Source organism: Rattus norvegicus, chromosome 1 (genome assembly GCF_036323735.1).
Source record: "Rattus norvegicus strain BN/NHsdMcwi chromosome 1, GRCr8, whole genome shotgun sequence".
Classification (NCBI taxonomy): domain Eukaryota; kingdom Metazoa; phylum Chordata; class Mammalia; order Rodentia; family Muridae; genus Rattus; species Rattus norvegicus.
The window spans coordinates 93385718-93398095 of record NC_086019.1 but is presented as its reverse complement, the minus strand read 5'-3'; the positions used below and the strand labels follow the sequence as shown (position 1 = coordinate 93398095).

At 51.9% G+C, this 12378-nt stretch overlaps 2 protein-coding genes across 4 annotated transcripts in view; one reads left to right on the top strand and one right to left on the bottom strand.

The window, feature by feature from the left end:
• LOC103689966 (MARCKS-related protein-like) overlaps positions 1-12378 on the bottom strand; it is a 980777-nt gene that overhangs the window by 650544 nt on the left and 317855 nt on the right. The gene's annotated exons all lie outside the window — the stretch shown is intronic.
• On the top strand, positions 545-10468 carry Eif3k (eukaryotic translation initiation factor 3, subunit K). 3 transcript variants are annotated; one of them, NM_001398703.1, is made up of 8 exons: positions 609-733; positions 1665-1763; positions 4026-4146; positions 4714-4788; positions 7149-7215; positions 7571-7648; positions 8952-9077; positions 10406-10468. In NM_001398703.1, exons 1-8 carry the CDS (start codon positions 675-677, stop codon positions 10435-10437), a joined length of 657 nt encoding a protein of 218 aa, NP_001385632.1. In that variant the 5' UTR covers positions 609-674; the 3' UTR covers positions 10438-10468. The 3 variants fall into 3 exon arrangements, with proteins under 3 accessions (XP_063139487.1, XP_038960175.1, NP_001385632.1); XM_063283417.1 differs by having other exon boundaries at positions 545-733; positions 8952-10468; XM_039104247.2 differs by lacking the exons at positions 7571-7648; positions 8952-9077; positions 10406-10468 and having other exon boundaries at positions 545-733; positions 5301-7214.

Here is a 12378-nt window from a genome sequence, read left to right as displayed (position 1 = left end):
CCTACGCGGAGCCTGATTGAGACTCCATTGTACCACGGTAGTCCCTCCGGGTGCTGGTATCATTTGCCTTCCCAGCTTCCTAGCAGAGAGCACTGTAGCATCACGGAATGCGAGTGGGGACAAGGGTTTGGAACTTAACGAGGAAGTGAGGATACGGGATGCTATCTTAGGCACCCAAGTCGGAGACAAGAAGGGCTTCAGAGAGCATCTCCCACCCGACTAAACGCAAAGAAAAGAATGGACGCCTTCAAGCGGCTATAGGGATTTATGGCTACGCATGCGTGCAGAGAACTATGTCTCCTTTTCCCGTACAACTCCAGCGCACGCGCATCGGAAGCTTAAGGTTCGTGCGGCCCGGGAAAAGCTTAGCCCGCCTCCTGGCGCCTGCGTAGTAAGGCAGACTATACCTTTCTCACGGTATTGGTCTCTTTTAGGTGTGACCAATGCGCATGCGCAAATTACAACTGCTAGCAGGAAATCATGTGGTAGCAAAAAAAAAAAAAAACCGGCGCGGCTGCCGGAAGCGCCTTTCCCTATGCCTTCCTTGTAGGAACTAGAGAGAGGGTGTGACGTAATTCCGCTTCCACCACGTTTCTTTTTCTTCCGGTCCTTGAGTACTTAGTACCGTAACTGGTGTTCGACTCCAGCTGGGGCTGCAGAAGGCGACAGTGGTCATGGCGATGTTTGAGCAGATGAGAGCAAACGTGGGCAAGTTGCTCAAGGGTATCGACAGGTCTGAGCTCGGCTGGAGGGCGCGCTCTGATCAAGCGGGGTGGAGAAGACGGGAAGCCAGCCCTGGGTGGCTAGGGCTTCACGCTCTTCCAGAGGCGGAGTTTTTCCAAGTTTAGCTTTGTCCCTCAACTTTACCTTTTCTGCTGCCACAGACTCTCGATGTTTCTTAGTTTCTTCCTCCTCTGTCCTTCTTGTGGGCCATCCTACATAATGTTCACTGATTTCTATTTGGCCAGTGGGAACCGGAGGTGATGGAAACAGCCACAGGTCCTGCGTTCCTGGACCTAGGTTCCCATTCCATCCCGGCGACAACCCCTTTTAACAGATAGTGACAGTAAGGAGAGATCAGGGCCTGGCCAGGGCAAGCCACGTATTGACCTAGGCAGGAGAGAGTGGAACTGGGTCAGAACGGAATCCAAGAGAAGGTATTCAGGAACACATAGGGGCTGCAGAGACTGGCTGCGGTTGGAGGCATCTTAGACACGACCCGGGGCTCAAGTAGGGCTAACCAGAGGTCCATGTTGTGAACAAGACTTACTGGAGGTAGTACAGTTGATCAGCTATCTAGGTAGTTTCAGTGGATGGGACTAAATTATTTAAGATCGAATGAATGTAGCTTTATTAAAAAGAATAATAAAGAAAGGAATACCACATGGCTAGAATCAAAGCTGCCGGAAGGAAGAGAGTGAGTTCAGGTTAACAAATTACAGTGGTCCCTAAGTCCTATAATGGGACTGGCCTCTGTTGTTCTCTTCTGTTTACCCATGTCTGTCTGTCTAGTTATCTTCCTTTTTTGAGACAGGTTTTCACTATAAATCCCAGACTAGCTTCAAACTTGCAATCCTCCTGTCCTACCTCAGCCTCCTAGGTACTGGGATGAATGGCATGTATCCACCATGCCAGGGTACTCACCCATCTTAACACCCTACCAGGTACAATCCCGAGAACTTGGCTACCTTGGAGCGGTATGTGGAGACACAGGCCAAGGAGAATGCCTATGATCTAGAAGCCAACCTGGCCGTCCTGAAACTGTGAGTGTCTGTCCCCACCCTCATGCCAGGAGCTAGCTAGCAGAAAGCCACTCTGGATAGGGAACCTGGTGCAGAGGTGCCTGGGGCAAGCTGCAGGGTGTGACTTCTCTTTGTGTGTAAACTAAGGGTCTGAGTGGGGTTGTTTTGTTTTGTTTTGTTTTTAATCCATTCCAAAAACATACAGGGTAATAAACGATTCTCTGTTTCTTGACAGATTATTGTAAATGAACATCCATTTTGTTAGTTCCGCTGGCCCTCAGCTCATGTGCTTTACCCCATCACATCCCTGGCTTAGGTAAACCACTGTTGAGCCCTTATGGCCCAGCCTTGGGTCCAGATCAGCTTAGGTCAGGTCTGTTTGCTTTGAGCTCTGCTGTAATCACATAGCTCAAGCTCTTCCGCACCATGCATCTTCCTCTGGGTTGGAGGCAGCCTTCTTCCATTTTTTTTCTTTACCCATATTCATGAGTGTGTGTGTGTGTGTGTGTGTGTGTGTGTGTGTGTGTGTGTGTGTGTGTAGGGGCTGTGTGTGCACACATGCATGTGGCTTGAGGTTGATATCAACCAGTCATCTTCAATCATTCTTCCACTTTATTCAGAGTCAGAGCCCAGAATTCACCAACACAGCTTGTCTGGCTAACCAGCTTGCTCTTGGCATCCCTGTGGTAACATCTTCAGAGACTGGAGTGCCAGGCAGGCTGCCGTGCCTACCTGGCATAAACATTTTATTATTTTTTAAAGATTTATTTATTATATACAAGTACACTGTCGCTGCCTTCAGACACACCAGAAGAGGGCATTCGATCCCATTACAGATGGTTGTGAGCCACCATGTTGTTGCTGGGATTTGAACTCAGGACCTCTGGAAGAACAGCCAGTGCTCCTAACCTCTGAGCCAACTCTCCAGCCCTATTTTATTCTTTTAAATTCATTTTGTTTTATGAGTGTGAGGGCAAGGGTGGCGGTCCAAGGACAACCTGAAGTGGTCAATCTTGCTTTCCACCGGTTTGTTTTGCTGAGTCCTGGCACTCCTGCTATAGACCAGGGTGGCCTTGGGACTAAGGACACCATGTCCGGCACTTTCCACCTTTCTGATTTCTGCTTCTGAATGCTGATTGGCCTGCACACTTCTAGAAGATTCTGTTTCTCGTCTCCCCATGGCAGCACTGGGGCAAACTCACTGAATCCTGTTTTATGAGTCCAGATTTAGCTTAGATCAGTGAGTTTACACCGTAAGTGTTTATACTGACTAAGCCATCTCTGGTCCTTTTTCTTGTTTTCTTAATTTATTTGCTTATTTTTAGCCAGGGTCCTGTAGCTGTCAGTGGCTTTGAACTTGCTATCAAGATGACATTGAACTCCTCCTCCCAAGTGCTGTCATGATGAACACGTGCCATCATCCGGCTTGCGTTCTCTGAGACCCACCCAGCACTTTACTGTAGAGCTCAGGCTGACCTCGAACTCCTGGGGCTCCTGTGCCTCAGACTTTCGAGTACACGCATCATGTGCTACCACACCCGGATGCCTCCCGTGCTTGCTTTTTTTTTTTTTTTTTTTCCTTTTTTTCGGAGCTGGGGACCGAACCCAGGGCCTTGCGCTTGCTAGGCAAGCGCTCTACCACTGAACTAAATTCCCAACCCCCCTCCGGTGCTTTCTTGACACACCACCTGCTGTATAGCTTGGTGTGTTTCGGTGTCTTGTTTTTGAATCAGGGTCTCTCGCTGTGTGGTTGTTGGCTGTGGAATTTGCTATGCAGACCAGTCTGGCCTTGAACTCACAGTGGTCCACCTGCCTCTGCTTCTGCCATTTGTAGGCACCAGTTTGTGTAGCCTTAGCTTTCACATCTGTAAAATGGGGTTAACATATTTGCTGGAGATGATGGCTGCACCTTGAGTGTTCATTGTGTGGTAGCCTCCCCTCTTACAGGATGGGGCGGGGGCTGCACAGAGGCAGCCTGGCTCAGAGTGGGAATGCCCACTCCAGAAGTCTGCTTCTCACTGTATCTGGTGTCTAGAGCAGGGAAGTGCACTGGAGAAATTAAGGTTGCATAGAAAAGACAGTGGGTGTTGGGGCTCACACATTCCTAGCAGGGTCTAGCGTGTAGCAAGGGGCATATACAGGCTATCATTTTACCCATTTGTATAAAAGCAGCCCAGATGACCCTCAAACTTGTAACCAGCCTGGGTCCTAAGGTTGCAGTCTCGTACCACTACAGCCAGCTTTGCAAGACACCACAGCTGCTATGTCTCTTACTGTCCTCAGGTACCAGTTCAACCCAGCCTTCTTCCAGACCACAGTCACTGCCCAGATTCTGCTGAAAGCCCTCACCAACCTGCCCCACACCGACTTCACTCTGTGTAAATGTATGATCGACCAGGCACATGTATCCTTGCAGCAGCATGCGAAGGCTGGGAAGCAGGGCGGGTAGAGGGCTCTGTGCATGCCCTGAGTGCTGGGCCAGTCCCTGGATGCTGCATGGTGCTCCCATGTCTGGGAGTACACGTGGAGGTCAAAGGACAACTTGGAGTAACAGTTCTCCCCTTCCTCCTGTGGGTACCAGGGATTCAGGTCCTTAGGCTTACGCTGCGGTTTTACCTGCTGGGCCATCTTGTTACCTCAGAGTTTTTCTTTCTTTTCATGTATTTTGAGAAAGGGTCTTGCTCTATCACCCTAGCTGGCCTGGAACTTGCTGTGTAGGCCGTGCTGTGCTTGAACTCACAGAGATCAGCTGCCTCTGTCTCCCAAGTGGTGGGTATTTTTTGTGGTGCTGAGGATGGAACCCAAGCCCTCACACGTAGGAGGCAAGTACTCAGGCACTGTGCTGCTGAACTGCACCCCCAGTCGTAGTTCCCAGTTCTTTTGGGGGGCTGGGGAGCTAGGAGATAGGAAGAGAGGGTTGAGCTAAACCTATGGCTTCCCGCACTGTTTCCTTAATGCTTCCTGATTCCAGCAAGAAGAGCGGCCCATCCGACAGATCTTGTACCTCGGGGACCTGCTGGAGACCTGCCACTTTCAAGCCTTCTGGGTAATGTCTTTAGGGTGCAGGCTGGGATGCTAGAGTACATGTCTAGCATGTGGGGAGCCCTGGGGGCCATCCCCACCCAGCACTTCCTAAGACCAGGCACACTAGTGTACACTGTAAGTCTAGAAGGTGGGGGTGGGAGAATCAGAAGCTCGGTGCCACCTCAGCTGTACAGAGTTGGGGTCAGCCTGAGCTGCATGAGAGCTGTCTCAGACAAGCAAAGGCAGTGTCAGCCAAGGTCCCAGGCTCTGTGCTCAGGGCTTCACATAGAGCCATGACTGACCCACGTGGCTGAGGCTCACCCTGTCCCCTTGTGTTGAGTCCCTAGTTAGAAGCAAACCCTCTCTTATCCATCCGAGCTCTCTGCCTTTCCAGCCTTCACATGGACAGATGCCCAGGGGAAAGCTAAGCTGGGTTGGTGGCCCTTGCCTGAGTTCCAGAGCTTAGGAGGCTGAGGATAGAGCTCCAGACCAGGGCAGTTAAGAGCAGTGGCTCAGAACCATCTGTAACTCCAGTTCTAGGGGACCCATCGTGTTCTTCTGGCCTCCATGGACATTGCCTGTCTTAGTCGGGTTTCTCTTCCTGCACAAAAAGTACATCATGACCAAGAAGCAAGTCAGCACTGGAACTCAAACAAGCCAGGAAGCAGGAGCTGATGCAGAGGCCATGGAGGGATGTTACTTACTGGCTTGCTCTCTTATAGAACCCAAGACCACCAGCCCAGGGATGGCACCACCCACAATGGGCTGGGTCCTCCCCCCTTGATCACTAATTGAGAAAATGCCTTACAGCTGGGTCTCATGGAGGCATTTCCTCAAGGGAGGCTCCTCTCTCTGTGATAACTCCAGTTTGTGTCAAGTTGACACACAAAACCAGCCAGTACACTGGCCATGCACTTGGTACACATGCAGGCAAAACACCCTGCCTTTTGTTTTGTTGTATAACAAGAACCAGAGTTTGGCTCCAGCACAGTTGCTGGGCAGCCTTTTCTGGCCACCATGGTCACCCACTCACATCTGTTCATGCTCACATGGATACGTTCACACACACATAAATATAAAATTTTTCCTTTTTAAAGGAGATTTATTATTTTATGCATGGGAGTGCTCTAGCTGCACGCACACCTATTTGCCAGAAGAGGGCATAAAATAACATAGATAGTTGAGAGCCACCTGTGGTTACTGGGAATTGAACTCAGGACCTCCTCCAAGTTAACCACTGGACCATCTTTTCAGCCCCAAATCTTGCCTTCTAAAATAAATGTTTAGAAGACAAAACACAATAGCAAAAAAAAAAAAAAAAAAAAACCTGGAGCCTGGGGAGGATGGAAGCCTGTAGGTCCCAAGCCCCATCATGCCAGGTCTGCAGTGAGCCTTTGCCTTCCTACAGAGCTTGCCAGAACCTCTGAGGCATGGTTTGAGCCCCACCCCTTCTTCATCCAAGGCAAGGCTATAGAAAAGTCAGACCATTATCTACTGAAAACATACAAAACAGAAGGTCTGACATCCCAAAAATTCATGTTCAGTGGTCAGGTCAAAGACTGTGGGTTGCCTTCCTCAGTGTCCCCTCCCCCCTGCTGACTTAGAAGCCACTCTGCTGTGTTCACTGAGGGCTCCGTGGTGCCCTCTGCCCAGCTTTCAGCATACACCATGCCATCTCCTGATATATCCCCAGTGAACTTGGCCTTCGGGTGTCGTTTCCAGTGCAGACATGGTCACGTGGCTTCCAGGACGGTCCTGGGTTTCCTCCCATCTTACTAACAGCTTCCAACGAAGTGCAGGCCCCTCCTCCTCCCACTCCCGTTGAAGATGCTTTGCTGAGAGTAGAAACCTTGGGGGTGGAGGGTGAAGGGTGAGCTGCAAAGGGAGCCTTTAGGCACAGAACAGCCTAAAGATAGATGAGGTGTGGTGGGTGGGAGGGGTAGTGAGGAAACCCTATGGCTGAGGGAGATGGAGGCCATGGAGAATGTACCAATGACCTGCCTCTGTGTGTGTGTGTGTGTGTGTGTGTGTACACGCGTACGCGCACGCGCACGCGCACGCGCGCACACATTTACATTCTGTGATTTGATTGTTGAATTTCCCAGCCAGGCAGAGGCAGGTGAATTTCTTTGAGTTTAAGGCCACCTGGTTTTTAGAGCCAAGTTTAGGACAGCCAAGGCTACACAGAGAAACCTTGTCTTAAACCCGAGAGAGAGAGACACGGGCAGGACCTCCTGCATCCAGACTGATCCCACCTGCTGACGGGAACTTGTGATCCTCCTGCCTCAGCCTTTGGAGCATCAGCAGCACTTGCTGGTTCTTGTGATGCTGGAGTGCTAGTGCACATGTTAATTAATGCTCGGGGCATCGTCTCTTCCACAGCAAGCCCTGGATGAGAACATGGACCTCCTGGAAGGCATAACTGGCTTTGAAGACTCTGTCCGAAAATGTGAGTCCTGCGAGCCTGGGTTCCTGAGGGGTTGGGGACAGTGTAGTAGGGACCCGAGAGAAGGGAGATTAAAAAGGAGGCCGACTAGGCGTCGTTCAGTAGCCAATCTTATTTAGAGCATCTGTTTACATTCTGAAGGTCAGATCATATGAGCGGAGTTCACAGAGTTCAAGCCTTGTACAGCCAGGAGGATCAAGCTGTGCTTGGAGCTGTGTGTGATCTGGAGCAAACCCACTGCTATTTCCTACACCTGGGAAGGGCACAAAAGCGCTCGCACATGCGCCCAGAATTCCCACACGGCTGCATCCCTGGCCCTCGCTCCCCCGCCTCTGACAGTCTTGGTTTTGATTTCCAGTTATCTGCCATGTCGTGGGCATCACCTACCAGCACATCGACCGCTGGCTGCTGGCCGAGATGCTCGGAGACCTGACTGGTGAGGCCCGGTGCTACTTCTGTCAGTCTGAGGTATAGGTGGTTGGGGGATGGGGCCTCTGCCAGCGCAGGGGACCCACCGCACCTCTCCTAGGTTATTACCTGCTCCAGAGTGTGGGTGAACGTTTGGTATAGGATGCTGCCCTCTGAATCTCCATGAGTTCAAGGCCAACCAGGGCTACATAGTGAGACACTGCCTCAAAAACACCCTCACCAGGTGTGGTGCCGTCCCCCTGTAACCCTTGTAGGAAGCTGGAGCAAGAAGGTTGTCTGGAGTTCCAGGCCAGCCTGGGCTATAGCATAAGCCTCTGCACCAACTGGTTAGTGGATGCGTGTTTCAGACAGTGGTCCTGATGCTGACCATGGCAGTGAATACAAGAGCTCAGGCCTGGAAGCGTTCGTATCTTGTAGTTGGTGCTGCCCAGGTTAGTGAGGCTGCTTTAGAGGGATGGCTTTGGCAGGGCCCCAGTGCCTCGAGGTGAGCAACCTGGAGAGGAAAGCCAGTGTGGCGGTCCTGCAGCAGGGGCTTGCCTGTCATGTGTGCCGGCAGTCTGTGGGCTGTGTGATTCCAGGTAACAAGTCAGTTTTCCCTCCAGTCACGTGCAGGTCCTTGGAGAACCTCCGTGGTCTGTCCTCTGAAGTGACAGAACATAGGATGGTGGCTCTGAGAAGGACTGGCCTTGCTCAGAATGATTTCTTAAAAGGTCTCTCCAAACCAAAACCTCAGCTCTTGAGTCTGCAAAAAGAAAGCAGCTTGGGGCTGCAGACAGGTTTAGCAGTTGTGAGCATTTCCTGCTTGATCTGGAAGATCATGGTGGGCGGGTCACGGGCTCCAAGAGGTTCCCTGTGAGCACCTGCATTCATTCACACCTACACACACACATAAATAAGTGGTTTTTAAAAGAAATAGAAAGCATTGTTAAACTAAGGGAAACTGGGCCTAGAGGCACACACACTGTAATCCTGGTTCTTGGGAGAGAGTCAGAAGTATTAGGAGTCATGGTGAGTCCAAGCCACTCAGGGCTACATGAAATCCCTGTCTCAAAATTAAAAATAAACTACAACAAAACCCCTATGTGACTAGGAGAAAGAGGCTCATGCGCCCTCTGGTGGCCAAGTGGAGCACGAGCCCCAGAACGCTGGCTTTGCCCTGAAGGATCTCTTCCAAGGCCTGCTGCTGTCCTGGTGGGAGTTGCCTAGAGCAGTTGGGCAAAGGGGGCTTGGCCTGGTTAGCCCCAACTTCCCTGCCCCCAAAGCCCCTGGTATTAGGTTAGGCAACCAACACCTGCCTGCGTCACCTGCAGACAACCAGCTGAGGGTGTGGATGAGCAAGTACGGCTGGAGCGCGGACGAGTCAGGGCAGGTCTTCATCTGCAGCCAGGAGGAGAGCATTAAGCCCAAGAACATCGTGGAGAAGATCGACTTTGACAGTAAGTGGCCTGGGGCCGCAGACACAGGGGAGACATGGTGTCCTCAGAGCAGTGCTGGGTGTGCAAAGCACCAGGCAGAGCGTTCCTTCCTGGGCTGGGAACTGTCTGCCAGATTCCATTGCCTCATCCAGGTGACTAGCCCAGGGGAGTCAGTGAGGGATGCTGGGTAGCCTTCCCTGCTGTATGTGAGCCCGCTGTGTGGTCTCCTCTCTCTAGCTCTCCCTTTCGGGCCTTCTTGCCATCCCTGTAGACCAGGCTGGCCTCAGACTCAGACCTGCCTATCTCTCCCTTCCGGGTGCTGGAATTAAAGACTCCCAACTCACTTTCTCCAGCTCTTCCCAGGGCCTAGAGAGGCCTGGAAGGGCATTCCCATCTTCTGCTGTTCCCAGGGCTATCACAGGCTCTCAAGTCTGTTTCACCCCTGCTTCATAGCTACCTGTGCCAGGGTACTCTTGCTTCTCTGTGCCTCAGTTTCTCATCTGGAAAAGGTAGGTGACAGTAACAGTCCTGACAGGGCTGTGGCTCTCCATATGTCATTTGGTCCCATCATAGGGTAGTGACTCTTGTTCTATCTTGGAAACTATTAGAAATGGCACAGTGCCTGCCTCCTAGGAGGTTGAATGTGAATGGAGATCATCGTGTAGGGCAGTCAGCCAAGAGCCAGGTGCAGAGTGAACGGCGGTGACAGCGATTCCTGTCACACTTTGAGTAAACAGACTCACCCCAAAAGAGCAAAAAGCAGGTGTTTGGCACGTGTCTTTGGTCTCAGCATGCAGGAGGCGGGAGGTTCAAGGCCAGCCTGGGCTACGGTCTTTACATGAGTAGTGACACCCTTCTGTCAGAGCAAGTGTCATGAAGTGGGGAAGGACAGGGACAGGACTCCTGCTGGGCTCCACCCTGTGCTCTCAACATGGCTCTGTTGAGGGACACCAGTGGGTCAGTGGCCAAGCTGAACAGCTGCGAGCTGTGTCACTTCCCACTGGTCACCCTGACTGTACAGAAAGTGTTCAGTGCTCACCATGCTTGGGTCTCGGAATTCCACACAGTTCTGTTGGCAGTGGAGAGCCGCTGGCCAGGGCGAAATGCACACAGTGCTTGGTGCCAGGCTTGTTCATGCTCTTCACTGAGCTCCCTAGTCCTGTAAGAAAGATGGCTGTGTATGTAGACAGGGAAACTGAGGCACAGCACTATTACATAACATCCAAGACCACTAAACTCCAGCACCCAACTACCTCTGTGGTGACTGACCTGACCCTGAAGGACAGTGGCTCCCTGGGAGGCAGCTCTTCCTTCTTCACAAATTCACCCTGCTTTTTCCTTCTCCACAGGTGTGTCCAGCATCATGGCCTCGTCCCAGTAACTGTGTGCATTAATAAAGATGGTCCACTCCACCCTGTTGTCTCCTGCCTCTGCCCTCAGAGAGCCAACTTGTGACCTGAGCTGGGGCCCTTCCCTCTTCTGGGGCGTCCCCCACGCCACTTCCTCCTTTGTCCCGCCCTGCTGCCTTTCCCTGCCCCTCCTTTTACCTGTGAGTCAGTGTAGGATGAGGTAGGCTGAGGCCAGCTAATGGCCTGGGGAGTTGCCACCCTGGGGCCCTGTGCTCTGGAGGGAGTGGAGAGCGTGCTCTCTGCACCTCTGACAAGTCACCCGGCTTCTGAAAGGGAGGGGATGGTACTTCCTCAACCGGCAGTGGCAACAGCCTGCCCAGTCCTGCACTTGGAAAGTGCAGGTAGGAAGATCAGGGATGAAAAGATGCCCTTAGCTGCATCAGATTCTGTTTTTAAAGGGGGGCTGAGGGGCTCAGTCCACAAACTTCTGCTGCTCAAATAAAAAGGTGTGGTAATGTACCTGTAACGCCCAACAGGGGGAGCCCGAGACAGGCGGCTCCCTGAGGATGACTGGCCAGCCAGTCTAACCAAATTGCTGAGCTCTGAGTTAAGTGGGGACCCCTGATTTAACTGGTGCTAAAGCTCTGTTCGGTTGGGTTCAGTGCGAGCGTCACAACATATCTATAACCCCAGGCTTTGGGAGGCTGACCTCCCCGTGGACATGTGTACACATTGCACGCTTGACGACTTGAAGTGGTTTGCTCTTGTTCCTCTAACAGCCTCTTAGCTGTTTCTTCCAGTAATGCAAAACTCCTTGATTCACCAAGGAAACACAAATGGAGAAGCGGGAGTCATTCATCTCAGACTTTGAAGATCTGTCTCCCAGGTTGGACAGGTGCTAGTCAGAAAGGTTACCAGACTGCCTAGTCAGCTGTCCTCCCAGCTTGTCACACCCAAGGTATTCAGGTATTCTGACCAAGTGACCTTGAACAGGTGATTTCAGTGTGCACAGGGTTGGGGGGTTGAGGTCAGTGGTGATAAGTGACCCAGTAAATGTTCAGCCTTGCCACTCCCATCTCCCTTGGGGCCTGTTCTGTCATGCCAGCGAGTGGATTGCTGGCATGTTCGACCCTCCCTGTAGTCCGCACTCACCCATCATTCCTCCAGAGGATCCTGGCCTGGGGAACTAGGGTGGGGACGCACCCTTTGCCCTGGCCTTTAGACTTACTGAAGCAGGCACCCGGAACTCATCCTAACCCTGGGGACAGCAAATAAATGACTTCTGTTCCTGAAAGCTCTGAGGTGCTAGAGGAGGGAGGGTTGGTATGCTGCCCCACCCTCAGCCATCTTGTGTAGAAATCAGGGAGCCATCTCTGGGTGTGGACCAAAGCCTAGGCATCCGCTGGCAGGTGTGCTTGTGTGGGATGTAACTTGAACAACTGGCCATGGCTGCTCGGCAGGAGGGGAGATGACCTTTTGTCCTTTGACAGCTATGTCTTGTCTGCTTTCGGTCTGGCTCTGACCAAAGTGACTTCTTTCAGGCTTTGGTTTAATGGCTGGAGAGAGAGAGAGAGAGAGAGAGAGAGAGAGAGAGAGAGAGAGAGAGAGAGAGAGTGTGTGTGTGTGTGTGTGTGTGTGATATAAACTCCAGAGTCTAACCTGGCAAGTGTTTCTGATGTCTGCCTCTTTGAGCTACTGCAGTCACCTTTGACATTCCACTGTCTGCTCCCAATCTGGAAGACATTCCTCTTACAGTGTTAACAAGGGACCCAGGAGCCAGCCATAGTGTCCTGGCATTCTGGAGGCTGAGATGGGAGGACTGCTTGAATTCAAGATCAGCCTGGAATACAGAGGGAGACCCTGTGTCATGGAACACTGACTATTGCTAAGTGTAGAGTAGTGTGCCGGGCATGGTGGCACACTCCTCTAATCTCAGCTCTGTGGAGGAAGAGGCACACGTGTTCCAGGCCAGC